The sequence below is a fragment of the Necator americanus genome, chromosome II, assembly GCF_031761385.1.
Source record: "Necator americanus strain Aroian chromosome II, whole genome shotgun sequence".
Taxonomy (NCBI): domain Eukaryota; kingdom Metazoa; phylum Nematoda; class Chromadorea; order Rhabditida; family Ancylostomatidae; genus Necator; species Necator americanus.
The window spans coordinates 9,782,815-9,797,233 of record NC_087372.1 but is presented as its reverse complement, the minus strand read 5'-3'; the positions used below and the strand labels follow the sequence as shown (position 1 = coordinate 9,797,233).

At 42.5% G+C, this 14,419-nt stretch overlaps 5 protein-coding genes across 6 annotated transcripts; 2 read left to right on the top strand and 3 right to left on the bottom strand.

The window, feature by feature from the left end:
* Positions 1-36: 36 nt before the first annotated feature.
* On the bottom strand, positions 37-1,200 carry RB195_017325 (uncharacterized protein; the record flags this gene model as incomplete). 2 transcript variants are annotated; one of them, XM_064184270.1, is made up of 1 exon in its annotated part: positions 37-1,200. In XM_064184270.1, the coding sequence occupies one exon, from the start codon at positions 1,198-1,200 to the stop codon at positions 37-39; it is 1,164 nt and encodes a 387-aa protein (XP_064040151.1). The 2 variants fall into 2 exon arrangements, with proteins under 2 accessions (XP_064040151.1, XP_064040152.1); XM_064184271.1 differs by having other exon boundaries at positions 37-594.
* Positions 1,201-1,611: 411 nt separating this feature from the next.
* On the top strand, positions 1,612-1,901 carry RB195_017324 (uncharacterized protein; the record flags this gene model as incomplete). Its single annotated transcript, XM_064184269.1, has 2 exons — positions 1,612-1,735; positions 1,768-1,901. The coding sequence occupies 2 exons, from the start codon at positions 1,612-1,614 to the stop codon at positions 1,899-1,901; spliced, it is 258 nt and encodes an 85-aa protein (XP_064040150.1).
* Positions 1,902-3,422: 1,521 nt separating this feature from the next.
* On the bottom strand, positions 3,423-4,238 carry RB195_017323 (uncharacterized protein; the record flags this gene model as incomplete). Its single annotated transcript, XM_064184268.1, has 1 exon — positions 3,423-4,238. One exon carries the CDS (start codon positions 4,236-4,238, stop codon positions 3,423-3,425), a length of 816 nt encoding a protein of 271 aa, XP_064040149.1.
* A 1,142-nt stretch (positions 4,239-5,380) lies between these two features.
* On the bottom strand, positions 5,381-5,653 carry RB195_017322 (uncharacterized protein; the record flags this gene model as incomplete). Its single annotated transcript, XM_064184267.1, has 1 exon — positions 5,381-5,653. The coding sequence occupies one exon, from the start codon at positions 5,651-5,653 to the stop codon at positions 5,381-5,383; it is 273 nt and encodes a 90-aa protein (XP_064040148.1).
* A 2,748-nt stretch (positions 5,654-8,401) lies between these two features.
* Positions 8,402-13,894, top strand: RB195_017321 (uncharacterized protein; the record flags this gene model as incomplete). The annotated part of the gene is made up of 12 exons (XM_064184266.1): positions 8,402-8,450; positions 8,521-8,557; positions 8,615-8,725; positions 8,795-8,821; positions 10,934-11,027; positions 11,084-11,224; positions 11,510-11,623; positions 11,681-11,773; positions 11,871-11,963; positions 12,172-12,347; positions 12,953-13,109; positions 13,760-13,894. 12 exons carry the CDS (start codon positions 8,402-8,404, stop codon positions 13,892-13,894), a joined length of 1,227 nt encoding a protein of 408 aa, XP_064040147.1.
* Between the last annotated feature and the right edge of the window lie 525 nt (positions 13,895-14,419).

The following is a 14,419-nucleotide window of genomic DNA, read 5'->3' as shown; positions in this document are numbered from 1 at the left end:
TGGCCACCAGCCCGAAGAAAGTCTGCTGATATAAAATCAGGTCCATGTGCTGTGCCAGGGGATGATTGGTCTTGACACAGGAGTTGATGAACGGAAAAGGTTCGAGTAGAACCTCTCCGTAATGATTTCCATCTCACGACGCGAAGACGTGCGAGTCCCGTCTTCGCTCAGCAAGGTTGCTAGCGGAATATTGTATTCGCGGAGATCCCTGCGGCACTTCTTTAAACTCGTTCTTCTTTGTGCTGCTTCTAGAATCTTCTTCTGCCTGTACTTCAAAAGATCCTCCTGCAACGCTTTTCTGCAGCTATTGTTTGCTACTAACCGCTCAATGTGCGATGCATTCGGATCAAGCCTCAAAGCCCTTCTTCTTCCTAACAATTCCTTGGCGGTCTTCGAAATTCGATCCAAGTTTGTCGTGCGCGACTTCGAGGCACGTTCAGCACAGGCTCGTAATCCTCTGAGCAGCATCTCGTAGTCCACGTTTGGATCTTCCTCGATGTGCCAGTCACCTTGGGACAAGGAGTCCTCGAGAACGCAATCGTCGTAGACGACACCTTTTCTCTTTCGTTGCCGATAGCAGATTTTCTTTCCCATCGTGTGGCTAAGTCGTATTTTCGCACGAAGGAGACGGTGATCAGAACCACTACAAAAGGATGGTACTACTGAGACGTCAAGTAGACACCACCTCCGGTTGGTGAGTATGTGGTCGATCTCCGCACGAGTCGCGCCATTGGGCGATTCCCATGTCCACCGACGATGATCTTTTTTCATGAAAAGAGAGTTCCCATGAAAGAGGCGAGAGGCAGACAACAGCCCAGCGAGACGATTGCCATTTTCATTCCGGTGCCCTAATCCAAATCTTCCAATCCTGTATTCCTCTTCTGTGGCCTTTCCTAGTTTTGCGTTGAAGTCTCCGACAACGAATATGTAAAAGGGCTTCTCGTTGCGGACTACATCCTCCAGCTCCTCGTAAAACGCGTCCAATTCGGAATCATCAGCTGCTGATGTTGGTGAATAGCAGTTGATGATACTGATGAATTTTTGGCGCAGAGGACGGAGGCGAAGAATGGCCAGACGAGGTGACAGGATCTCGCGAGAATCGACGAGATGGACGACAGATGGGTGCACAACAAAACCAACACCGCCTACATTTCGCGAGGGAACCTTCTCTCCACGAATGAAGAATGTACCGTCATTCATCTGTCGTACGTCGCTCCTTCTGCAGGTTAGCGTCTGTGGAAACTGTTCTCGCGCTGTAAGTACACAGTCTGAGACAGTCTCTATGGCGAGTCGTGCGTGTGTCGCCTTGGTCCAGAATCAATTACGTCCTGAGCAACCTGAGATTTGATCGCCTCTCACCGGTCGCCATACCGTCCGGCGTCTGAGACGGCAGGGCCCAGTGTGCAGGGTACTGAGGCAGTGAATATGCTGGAGTAGCAAAGAGACTTTTCCCCAAACTAAGCAGCCATGCCACGGCGAGCTTAGCTTTCACCACAGGTCGTCGCCCAACCTATATGGATCAGGGAACCACCTTGCGACATTTTGCCAAAACGGTGCTGAATCTTAGCAGTGGTTTACTCTTAGCTAGGCTTCCGATTCCGAGAAGTCGGAATGTCGGATGTGTCGAACTCCTCAGCTTGGGAGACCCTACCGGAGGACGAACCTCCGCTGTGCATCGCAGTTCGACGCCCAGTGTCACCTCCACGCCACTATGAGGCGGTAAACCGTTGTGGAGGTAATTTAACACTTGGTTTTGTACTTTTTTAGTCGCTGGATTGCTCTGCGAGGTCCTGCCTTGTCAAAAAAAGGGGACTATAATTCGTGGTCGCGAAGTTGAGCCAAGCATCCAGCCAAAGCCCGCATTTGAGCTGGAACATGAACAAGAGATCCAACAAATATAGTTGTCATGTCAGGAACTTAACGAATCAATGTGAAGTTTAGTGGCAAATACTTGAATGCGTCTACTTCCCTATCGGGAAAGACCCGCCTCACATAATATGGACAGCTTTTAATGATAACATTTGTTTATGTGCAAGACTTTAGTCGCCTTGCGCCGAACAAAGCACCTGTACGCATCACCCTTACAATAGAATGAAAATGAGCAGTTGGCAAATTGAAATCCTAGATTCCCCGCAAGAAGACTAAGTTTGAATCCGATAGAACTAGTCTAGGAGAATATTATTTATTTATTTATTTATTTATTTATTCATTCATTCAAACACCTGCAGGTGTGCCATAAAACAGAGAAAAAAAGAACAAGAGAGAGAGAGAGAGAGTTCACTAGAATTTCGCCTGAATTTTATACAATAAGGCTAGCCCTTTAAAGCATGAGGAGTGGTGGGTTGGCAGGTCATTCTCCTGCTACAGAGGGTAAGAAATCCTCACGCGAGATCCTTTTCCCAGACCCAGAACGCTACGGTAGATAACCGGATACTAGGGTTTGGGTGACCAACTTAACCTCGAACGGAGGAATCCGTACGGGACCCTGGGCGAACGGGTGGAGGGACCTCAAGCGCAAGGGCTCACCAACTTTGCTATCCTTGAACGGCTTTCCACCACCAGGAGAGAATAAGAACCAACTACAGGGACGAATTGAAACGGAGCATATCAAGGCAGAATTCCAGCTAGCTAGTGTCATAATGAACAACAGGAAAAGAGGAACCAAAACTATGAGTTATAAACAGATATCAATCCAATGCTTATTGTGGTCGCTTGTTAGAGGAGGAACTTGCTCCACGTCTCTGAAACAATGAGATTTTAGGCCTCCCTCATACCTAGAATAGGTAGAACATTTAATTTGGATAGCCTGTTTTTGAATATCTTCAAGTTTGAACTAGACATAATTTCAGCTAGAAGTAGATTAATCCGACGCGCAACTTTGCAGGGAAAGGAGTTAAACATAGAACTCTTTAATTTCAGCGCGTTGAGTCGAATTTCATAGGAGGGAAGTGTGTCAGGGTAACCCTTAACGTGTGTGTCCTTAACGTGCACGCTCCTCATTATTATGAAAATAGACGACAGCGCTTTTTTGGTGACAAGGTCAAAATGAGTGGAAAAGTCGAACGATTTGTCAATTGTTACCCCAAGGTCTCGAACTTGCTCTTGATGTTGAATAGTTGTTGAATTGCAGAAGCAGGGAATCTGAGGAGCCTCTCCGAAATGCAATACTACTGTTTTGGAAAGATTTAAAGGGAGATCCCATTCTCTGGATTGCTAGCGAAATCGTGTTGTGGGCGAAAGTTTGCTCATTAGGTCGATACGAACAATATATTTTGATGTCGTCCGCGAACATTTGAACTTTCATGTCAGGATGGGTTTTCAAATAGCTGGGAAGGTCAGCATTGTACGCGAGGAAAAGGAGCGGCGAGAGTGCACTGCCTTGCGGAACGCCGGTTTGCAATGTATAACGCTTGGAGTAACTGTTATATATGGACCTTTACAGTCATGTGTCGTTCTTGAAGATACGATTTCAACCAACTGAGCAACTGTCCGCGAACTCCATAGTTTTCGAGTTTGAAGAGAAGCTTTTTATGGTTTACCATGCCAAACGCTTTAGACAGGTCGAATAATATTGCATCAACTGACTTCCCTTTGTTTACCTCAGTCATCCAATCATAGACCGAATCGGACAGTGGTGAAGTAGTGAAGGATCCAGATTGGAAGCCATGTTGTTCGAAAGGAATGACATCTCTTGATGATAGCCACTCGTTTAGTTTTTCTTTGATTATCTTTTCCAAAACTTTGCTTGCGGAGGATACAATACTTATGGGGCGAAAGTTCGAGAGAGCGTTAGAATTGCTTTTTTTGGGTATTGCGGTAATAAGTGCCTCTTTCCAAATGTTAGGAACTTCACTAAAGATAAGCAACGCTTTAAAAATATGAGCAAGAGGGAGATACAAAACATCTGCACATTTTTGGTAAAATATCTGGGGAATACCATGGTAGGGACACGAAAACGAAGGATTTAAACGTTTCAGAACGGTAAGGACTTCATTTGGATAGATGACAAAGTCGAAGGACCTTTGAGGAACATGAGTGACAGAGGAATCAGTAGTTGGCAATGGAAGATTATGACTTCTTTCATTCAGTTTTAATGAGTAGTTAGAAGCGAAGAGTTCAGCAAGTGCGTTAGCTTTTTCGAGATCGGTTTTGATCAAATTCCCATTGTCAGTCCTCAACAGAGGCAGTTTTTGTGCTTGTTTAATTCTTTTAGCGAGGAAGTTATGAAACTTTTTCATACATGTTTTCGACAAACGCCGCTCACGATATGCAAGGTATTTTTTCATGTGATAGTCAAGATCAACGCTAATTTTTCTATAGAGAGCGTTGTTCAAAGGATTATCAAGTTGGTAGAAGAGTCGATTCTTTTGGTCAAATAGATTTCGTAAATACAAAGGATAAGTAGGTACATAATTTTTGTTAAACTTCAGCGGGACAAACTTGCGTACATCACTAGGCAAAAGCGGCGATAGATTTCTGCAACCGACTGATAGTTGTCGAAAACTTTCAGCCAGTGAACACGAGCGAGAAATTTACGTAACTCGGAATAGTTTACGCGACTGAAATCTGGCAAGGGCAGATAGAGAGATTGATCAGTATTAAAGTCGAACTTGAAAGAAACAACATTATGATCGGAATTGGCAGAGGGAGGCAGAATTTCGATATCACTGATACTAGATCCGGAAGAAAGAATGAGGTCGAGAATGGAACGTAAACGAGTGGGAGCATGAATGTTTTGGGCTAGATCACAACTTTCCAATAAAGTTTTGAAGCGTTTAGCAGTGGAATTACTATGTTTCTTCATGTCAACATTGAAGTCTCCCACGATTATGATTTTAGGAGACGAAAGGCAGAGTTCAAAAATAGAATCAAACAAACATTTGACGTTTGAGTGGAATGAGAACCGCGTGAAATTTGTCTCTAACTAAGCAGCAGACACCTCCGCCTTTTTGAAGCGGCCTGTCTGAGCGAAACACGAAGTATGGTAAATCAGCTATCAGTTCAGAATCGGAAATTGTAGAGCTGAGCCATGTTTCAGTAACGGCTAATACATCAGGTTGGTGCAGATGAAGAAAAGGGTGAAAAAAGTGCAATTTGTTTACTATGCTGCGTGCGTTAAACAAAATACATTTTGTCTTAAAGAGAGGTCCTCGCTGGATTATAAGTTTCCCGTCATTGGTTTGCGGGGAAGTTTGGTGATGTGGGTGAGAGTATCTTTGTAAACCACCCACTCACGCGTAAATGACCGTTCATTTTTCAGACGAGCCTCGTGCCTTAGCTCATAATCCCGTTTTCATTCTGCCGCGGTCATGCTTTTACGTACAAATATGTTCGAAAGGCTTGTGCGGCGTAGGAGGTGCGCTCTTGACAGAGCCTTTGCCTAGTGGGAGCGAGAAGGGAGTCCAACTTTAACAAGACGCGGCTTGTTACCGTTGAACTTTCCCAACCGATAAGCTACTTCAGGCAGGCAGTCAAGCTCCAGCGCGTCAAGGACATTGGCCACTTTTTCTTCCAGGTCCCTCTGTCTTTCTATCAAAGATCTATCAGCACCCATTTCCGCTAAGCCACTGATCACAATACTGCGACCCCTCTTTTCAGCTTCAACTCTATCAGCCACTTCTCGTGTGATTTTTGTTTTCAAGGCAAGAACCATCTTCTCAATGACAGGATCTGTGTTTCTTTTCAAAATTTCGTTGATGATTCCGGCACAAGAGAACGACTCGATATCAATCTCATCATTTTTGGATTGAGAAACGGTTTGTGATGTCGAATGAGTGCTGATAGGTTCTTTCGTTTAGCGGGAAGAATTACGGAGAGTGCGCTGAGTAGATCCAGGCATGTTATCAATAATCAATACTGACGATTTGCAACAGAGAAACGCGAAAAACTGAGTTCGAGACGTGAACGGAAGGAGTTAGCGTGAAAAAGGAGAACGAGTTAGCAGAACCAAGAATAGGATGAAAAGGAATATCCATGAATCAGAATGATCGTAGTTTCAATTCTCGAGTTCTCGATTTTTACAAAGAGTGAAATTAGCTGAATAGAATGATTACTTGGCGTGTAAGCCATACTTAAAGACATCATCCCACGAATCTGAGGTGGTGCAGATTTCAGGTGGAGTATTCTTATAAGGGTTAGTAGATTGTGGAGAGGAGGGTGATTCCGTCCATTTCTTCCTAATTGCCGTAAAAAACGGCCCGGAAGATGCGACGTCGCACAAGGCTGACACGCTCCACTGAAACTCATTGTAGAAAAAAGTGCGCCAGAACGCCCGAAGCCGTATCTTCCGGGCCGCTTTTTACGGCAATTAGAAAGAGATCGGCGGAATCATTCTCCTCCCTATAATCTACTATCCCGTATACGAATACTCCACCTGAAATCCGTACCACCTCAGATTCGTGGAGTGATGCCTCTAACTTGTTTGAATTGAAATAAATAATCATGCTTTATTGAATACTATTAACTATCAATCACAGACGCATGTTTGCTGGTACAAGTATTCACTTGCTCGAATGTCGTAAAGCGCTCCTGTTTGTTTGTTGATTTTGTTCCACATCCAATGCAGAAGGAACTATGCGTTATGCGATTGCGCGATTTCTCGCTGAATACTGTGCTATTAATCTGTAAATAGGTTGAAGCATGGAGAAAAAAAAACTTCTTAAAAGCACATTTTCATAGAAATGTGACAAAGCGTTTGTGCACAGGTGTCCTCTATGAAAACATCAAGGTGGTTTCTGTAAAAAAAAGTGTGTTCTTCTTCTTACATTTTTTCAGTTGCAATACATCTAGAACAAGTGTGTTCTGAAACTTTGAAATTTCGAAAAATATGACGAGTTCTTGTAGTCAAGCAAGTTTTACAGCTTCTAACCGGTCGCTTTTCAGAGAGTTGGAAAATATCGTGCAAAAATGTACGGCAAAAAATAACGTGCCATCCTAAAATACTAATCATTAAATTCCAAGTACAGAAAGCTTTGTTTAAAAAAAACGGTTGAGAAACTTAACCTCCATTTTTTCAAAGCGGCGGTTCCCATTTTTTGCGACGATTAGAGAGGAGCCATCCCAGATTCGCAATCTAGAAACCCATCTCTAGCTTTCCCCGCGAGTTCTCTCAGCACGTCGGATTCATGGTATGCTGCCTTTAAATAAAATTTAACTCTGAATTTAACTCTTATTTGAAATCAGCGGTCCATCAGTTTGCATTTGGTGTCTTTAAAATCTAGTTTTGTCTACTACCACAGCACAGATTTCTACGGTTTGCGGCGGATTAGTCCGTCTGAGACGGATTTTGGGGCACGAGATAGTAGCGATGGTTTTGTATGGTAGGATTTAAGAGACGCGACGAAGAGTTGTCTGCGACGGCGTTTAAAAGAACCTTATAGAGCAAAAGAAACTGAACCGAAAGTTAAGGTCTTCACTAGTGTTGCCGCTCACTCACGGTGCTCGGCGAGTGAAGATAATCGAAATTATGGACTCGGAGGTAACTAGACGTGTCCTACGTGTCTGTTGCTAAGACCAACACTTCAACATGACTCGAGAGCTACAACCGCACTAAAACGACGCAAAATTGTCTGCACGGTGTAGAAGACAAAATATTCTAGTGGCAAAACAAAAGACATTGGAGACGGCTTCCAACTCACTTACAACGGTAGTCCAGACATCAGAAGCGGAGTGACATAATTGACTGTCAGTGTTTCAGAAATTAGAGAAATAACGTTCCACGTCAGATCACGTAACCTGTTCGCTACTATTTAAGCTGCGGGTTTCATTCGTGTTTCCACTTTCTAAGAACGGCATGTTACCAACCTGAGGTAAACGTGTAAGGAAAGGAGTCATAGTGGTCACAGCAAAGCGCACAGTGGCCACAGCTATGAAACGGTTGCAAAGTCCCACTTTTCCTCTTGCGACTTGCGCACGAAGTTACTGGGCAATAATAGTATAACGCAGCAATTCTATGCCGTTGGAACCCCTTTTACTGCTCTACGACGCTGGCGCACCATTCTCGACGCCGTGGGACCCATTTTACCACATTTTATACCTCCCTAGTGTCGGCGCACCATTCCGACGCCGTATGATCCGTCTCACCCCATTTTATACCTCTCTGGCGTCGGGGCACCAATTTGAAGCCGGTGTACTCGTCGCACCCCATTTTGTATAGCTACGACTTTAGCTTATAGCTTTCTGGCTCCACCGCAGCAATTTGACGCCGTTGAACCCATCTCACTGTTTTCTGGAATTTCGATACATATATATTTTTGCACTCATACATACATACATACACGCGCGTGACAGAATTACCCCGTTATTATATAGCATGATACTAAGATAGAATAACAAGTTTGAAAACAAAGTGTTGATCGCTACGGCAAGTGCGTTTCATTGTAGTAGGTTGCACACGTCGAACATGTTCTTCTTTAAAAAGTCCAAAAGAGGACGAGATAGAGATAGTCAGGGTTCGGTCCTAAGGTTTTTGCACTCAATTAGCACCTCACCAATTATTGATCTTAACAAAGCTTATTGCAGAAACCAGACTCGAGCTTACGCAAAGAGAAGATGTGCCGTGAGTTAATTCTTGGATTACTTTAGCAAACACTTGTTTCTAGGCATTACCTTTTAGATCAAAAATGGGAAGGAGAAAAGGGAGACGAAAGGCTGCTCGACGGAGCCGAGGAAAAACCATTGAGGAGGGCTCAAAGAGAGTTGTGCGGAAACGAACAGGAATGACTGTGTTAGTAATCAACGTAGTTCCAGTTAACAGTGGCGTCACTTTATGATCTCTAAACGTATCCATCTTTAGAGAGGAAGAGCCTTCAGTACAGCAGAGGTGTGTTTAACCAATCCTTCATCCAAACATTTTGCTAGATTAAGAAAGTTGAAAGGCCACAAATGCAGCTAAAGATGCTGTAACAACGTGAGTTTGCCAGATTCGAAAGGTACCCGATGTCGATGCATCGGAGAAAATTTATGGGAGCGAAACCCATTCTGGACATCGGATTAGTTTGAAATTCGGTAGCACATATTTTCGCTTTCGACACTTTCTGACAAAGGGAACCCTAAAGACATGGCTAACAAGGTTTATCGGAGGCTAGATAATCTCTCGCGGTATTTGATAATCTGTGATAGATAACTCATGGTGGAGGTACGATGACTCCACGAGTCGTGCATCCTTTTGTCAATCCATACTGAACGGTGACCTTACATCTTCACGAATGGTAGGTCGATGGTTCATTTGCGACAGCGATGTATGTCGGACCTTGGGCGTGCTCGAGTACAGAGACTAGTCATGTCTGCGGGTTCCACAAGACATTCGAGTGTTACCCACACATTGCTAGACTCTGCCAAGTAAGCTGATGACATCGATCTTTCCTCTAAAACGTGGAAGCAGTTTTCGCGGATTCGTCTGCTTGCAAATTTCAGTTATCCGATATTTGCTTCGCTGGGTAACATCATTTTCCAAGTACATTGCTTTTTCTCGAGTCCCGTATTCGCGTTCTCACCAATTCCAGGAATGGCTCACTACCTGTCGGTTATCTTGGACACCTACGCGCAGGTTTTCTAATTGGAAAGCGCCTTTGTGATCGTCTTCAGTTGTTCAGAAGCACGTGTTGGCGATGTTGATACAATTTCTTCGACCAGATTGTTGTAATCGTTTCTCACCCCTATCAGACAACCTTCCACTTTCTTCTTACCAGCACTACCGTAGCAGATAGTGTAGTTTGCGGTGATGGAGCGATCACTGATGCATGTTTCCTGCAGCAAATTTTGCATACAGATATCACGCTAGTGATCATTGAGTAGCATTGTGGAACTATAGTGGCTTTCTGTACATTGTTCTTTGAGATTCACTAGTACAAAGGCATGTCGTACCAAAACGGATTATATGTGTGGACGTAGATTATAAAAACATTTTTATAATCTACGTCCACACATAAACATTAAACATTCAGCCTCTAATTCCTGTGCGCGAGCCCTGGTGACATAATTACTTTCACCGTAAACTTCGCTTCTCTTCCACACAGTCGAGCTGGCGCGGCTTCCATTCTGCTGCTACTGCTGTGTGTATTCCTGTTTCCACTCAATGACTCTACTCGCCATATCGAATTTGCATTCTAAGTAGAAGTGATTAGAATAATTGCGAGAAAGGAGGAGGAAAATATGACACCAAGTTTTGTAAGTACGTAATACAACTGCCAGAAATTGTTACAACGACGCATTCTTCATTGCTGTCAGGACCTTTTCAAAAGGTGACGTGTGACTTCTAATCATGAAAAAACAGCGTCACTGCTTCTTTTGTGCACAAACAGTATTTTCAGTATTTTTGTCTATTTCCAAGAATATGGATAATTCAGCAACAAATTTCTCCTCCACACCTGATATAGTTATACCCAGTGTTTCTCATCTCAAACTAAAGACTTTACAGACCATGGCGTTCGTTAGTGTTTTTCTTGTTCATAAAGTGAACAGGAACAGTAAATAGGGGACAAGATGGTTTTGAATACCTAATAATAAGAAAATATAAATTAACTAGCTTCTCGTTCACCTTTAGAGAACCTAAAAACCAATTTTTGGAATAGTTTTGAAGATATATTCAAGCCCGACATCAGATCTGACAGATTGCTGGTACTCAAGCCTTGTCTGATAGCAGCTTAATGGTAGCAACGATTTGTCTCGTGAAATTAGGCGGTGAGTGGGGTGCCACTTCTCGGATTTTTTAACGAGCACTTTCTACGTTATCCGGGATGCCTATCGGTAGTGAGATGACTATCGGATGGCCCCTTGGCATGATTGAATATGGTAACCTTCTAGAGGGAGATTTGATTGGATTTCGAGAACCTCCACTTTTTCATACTCTTTAATCTCCTCGAAATTTTAGGTTGTATTTGTGGGAAGAATTGAATACCACAGTTAACTTTTCCATTCAGGTAGTCGTGTTTAGGGCGTCATCTGCACAATCTTCAGCTCAGGGAGGGGTACGGCGCAGCTCAGAAGATGTATCACGTCGTGCTTCAAAAGCAGCAAAACGAGCGCAGGTTTTTTCCAGTCCCATTAGCACTAAATAACATGAGACATTTCCTGGTTTTTTCAGGTTAAAGTATTCGTAGAGGAGACATTCAGAAAGGGTGTGAAAGGACTTATAGCAGAATTTAAATCTATGAAACGTATGAATGACTTCACAAAGATGACTGAATTTGTTGCTCAAAATGCTGAAGGAAGGAATCGATACAAGGTTTTCGTGTTCTTGACAGTCTCAATTTACTCGGTCAATAATTAGCAATTACAACAAATTCAGCTTCATTTTTCTTGATTAAGCAGAAGTAAATGTAGCCAAGTTATATTTTCACTGAATTTTCAGGAAATTTGCTTGGTTTTCTTTTCAGACTTTGATTCCCTACAAAAGTTATGATTTCTTATGAACTTTTTCTTCCTTTTCTTCCTAAGGTAGCAGAAACTCGATGAATATGTGATGGATATCCGATTAACTTGTTAAACGATTCAACTCATATATTTTTAGGATGTCGGTTGCTTGGATAACGACCGCGTCATCATACGGATAGGTCCCGTCTCTTATATCCATGCAAATTATGTGTCTTCCCCAACTAATCCAAAACGATTCATTTGTACACAGGTGTTTCTATGACACATGCAAATGAGCAGACACTGTTTTATAATTATCCACATCCAGGCGCCACTTCCAAAAACTTGCCCTGATTTTTGGTATATGGTCGTGCAAGAAAAATCGGTGGCAATCCTAATGCTGTGTAATTTTATTGAGCAGGTCAGTACCTCGTCAGTGAGAGCAAGCTGTAATATTCGTTCTACTTTAATACAGAAATAAGAATGTTATGAAAAATTCTAAATCCTCTACATTACAGAATGCGAAGAAATGTGCTGAATATTTTCCTGTCGACGAAGATAGGCCGGTTACTTTTGAGGGTGTCACCGTATCATTGAAAAAGCAAGAGCCGGTAGGAGATTCCCAGCAATATACGTACACAACAGCAGGTAGAGTCGGCGCCGAATGAGTTTAACTGCTGACCGCAACGCACCGTGCTCTCTTCCTGCGCATGCCACCCTCTTTTTTCCCTCTTCCAAACGAAAGTGCACCGCAGTAACCAAATTGAAAGTATTTCGGCGCCAACTGTGGGTTTAGGTGTCTAATAGTCAATGTTTTAGTTCCCATTCCCTTTTGAAACTCGAATTCGAATACTCGTACGCACATTGGAGGTGAGTGTGCCAGGTCAACCTATGCACACTTGCATGCATTATCATTGGCAAGACTGGCCGGATCGTGGTGTACCGGATGCGGATTTGGCACCGATTGTGCTACTTGCCAGGCTTAAAGAGAATACGTGAGCAATTTTTACTTTTATAATTTAAACCACCTAGTTGTCATGTGATTCATCCTACTCGGTGTGTAAATCTTCTAATTCGATTACGGTTGAGCTTTAATGGGTAGAATACACACCTTAATCCTCTGGATTGACATAGAGGTATGTAAGTAGAAATTGAACTGTGGATACAGTTTGAGGATGAAGGTAGAGGTGAATCGGAATTTCTTGGAGTCTAATGAGGGGTATAGCAGTGATCTTCAAAATTGATCGATCGATCGCATACGATAGGGAAATGGTGCAAATGCACCACAACTATTAAATTCTTGTCAGGATTGCAGCGCGCTGTGCACTAAAAATCGACCAAATCCGCTATATACCACTTTTGTAATCCTTACCAGCATTAGGAATCAGTCATCCTTTTCTTACCTGCTTACTAAAGTCGCTTACATTCCTTAGTTAGGACTATCTGCGAAGACCCCTTTTTTCCTGTACTATTAATATTCCTACCTATAACGTGTTCATGTTGCGTCACGTAAATTAATAGGAATAGAAAATAGAAAATTAATAGAAACTTTAATTAGTGTTGATAAGGACAAAGCCCCTCTACTGTTTTTTTCTTCCAGCGCACCTATCATCGTGCATTGCTCTGCCGGTATTGGTCGAACCGGATCAATAGTATTGATCCAACACGCTATGGAATTATTGCATTTACCAGCACCATTGCTTGAAATTTCCACCTACTTAGTGGAATTACGCAAACAACGCAACAATAGTATACAGGTGAGAAAAGTATCATTTACAGTTAAAGGCATCACCCTACGAATCTGAGGTGGTACGGATTTCAGGTGGAATGTTCGTATACGGGATCGTAGATTATGGAGAGGTATGTGATTCTGTCTATTCCTTGCTAATTGGCATAAAAAAACAAACACCCCGGAAGATGCGACGCGTGCGCAAGGCTGGCGCGCTCCAATCGAACTCGTTGTAGGAAATAGCGCGCCGGAACGCTCGAAGCCGTATCTTCCGGGTCGTTTTTTCACGGCAATTAGGAAGAAATGGACGGAATCACCCTCTTCCCTATAGGCATTAAAATTATGAAGGATAAAGTTACTGGCGTATCAATCCACTTGGGATGCGCCAACGCGTTTCACTGGAATTCGTAATCATTGATGTTTTGGAACGCGTGTTGGCGTACCTGCGCACTGTTTTCTACAAGGAGTTCGACTGGAGCGCACAAGCCTTTTGGGGCTTCGCATCCTCCGGGGCCGTTTTTTATGGCAATTAGAAAAAAATGAAAGAAATCACCTCGCTCTCCTTAATCTACGATCCCGTATACGAATACTCCACCTGGAATCCGTACCACCCCAGATTTGTGGGGTGGTGCATTTAAATGCTAAAATCCTTGTCACAGAAAAAAGTGATTATTTCAGACCGAACATCAGTACCTATATATACATCAGGTACTACTGTTGTATTTAAAGAAGACGAAATATCTTGATGAAAGTGTTACGCCATATCTTGAGGCGTTCACAAGAGATTACATCAATGCCACCAAAGGATTCTAACGTTCAAATTAATTTCGTCATCAACGTTCTTGTCATTATGAACAGATCATCATTACTCGTTGTTCCAAATCAACTATCATCAACGTGTCTTCGTTTTATGTACTGACGTATAATCTTAGCGGTAATGAATTTTCGAACGTAATTTAAATAACGTGAAGAATGTTGAGAAAATTAGAGCAAACACGAATATTTTCAATGAAAAAAAAGTTTAAATTAAAATCATGTGCATCATCATTTCGTAGGCGTTGAAAAAAAATCTCCAATTTTTTAATTTATTGCCGAAAAATAGATGTGAGCAGAAGAAGACTAAATTTCCACAATTATTTTCTAGGGCATAATAAACGTAGTCTTCATTACCACCGTTGTCTTTCGAAGTAAAAACCGATTTCGTATAGTTCTGAAATGTTTTAAATATCATTGTTGATGTATTTAAATAGAATATAGATAGAAGTAGATTACGTAAACAACTTACTCATTAGTCAATATTGCGAGAACTGGTGAAGGACAATATCTGAGAAGATTAAT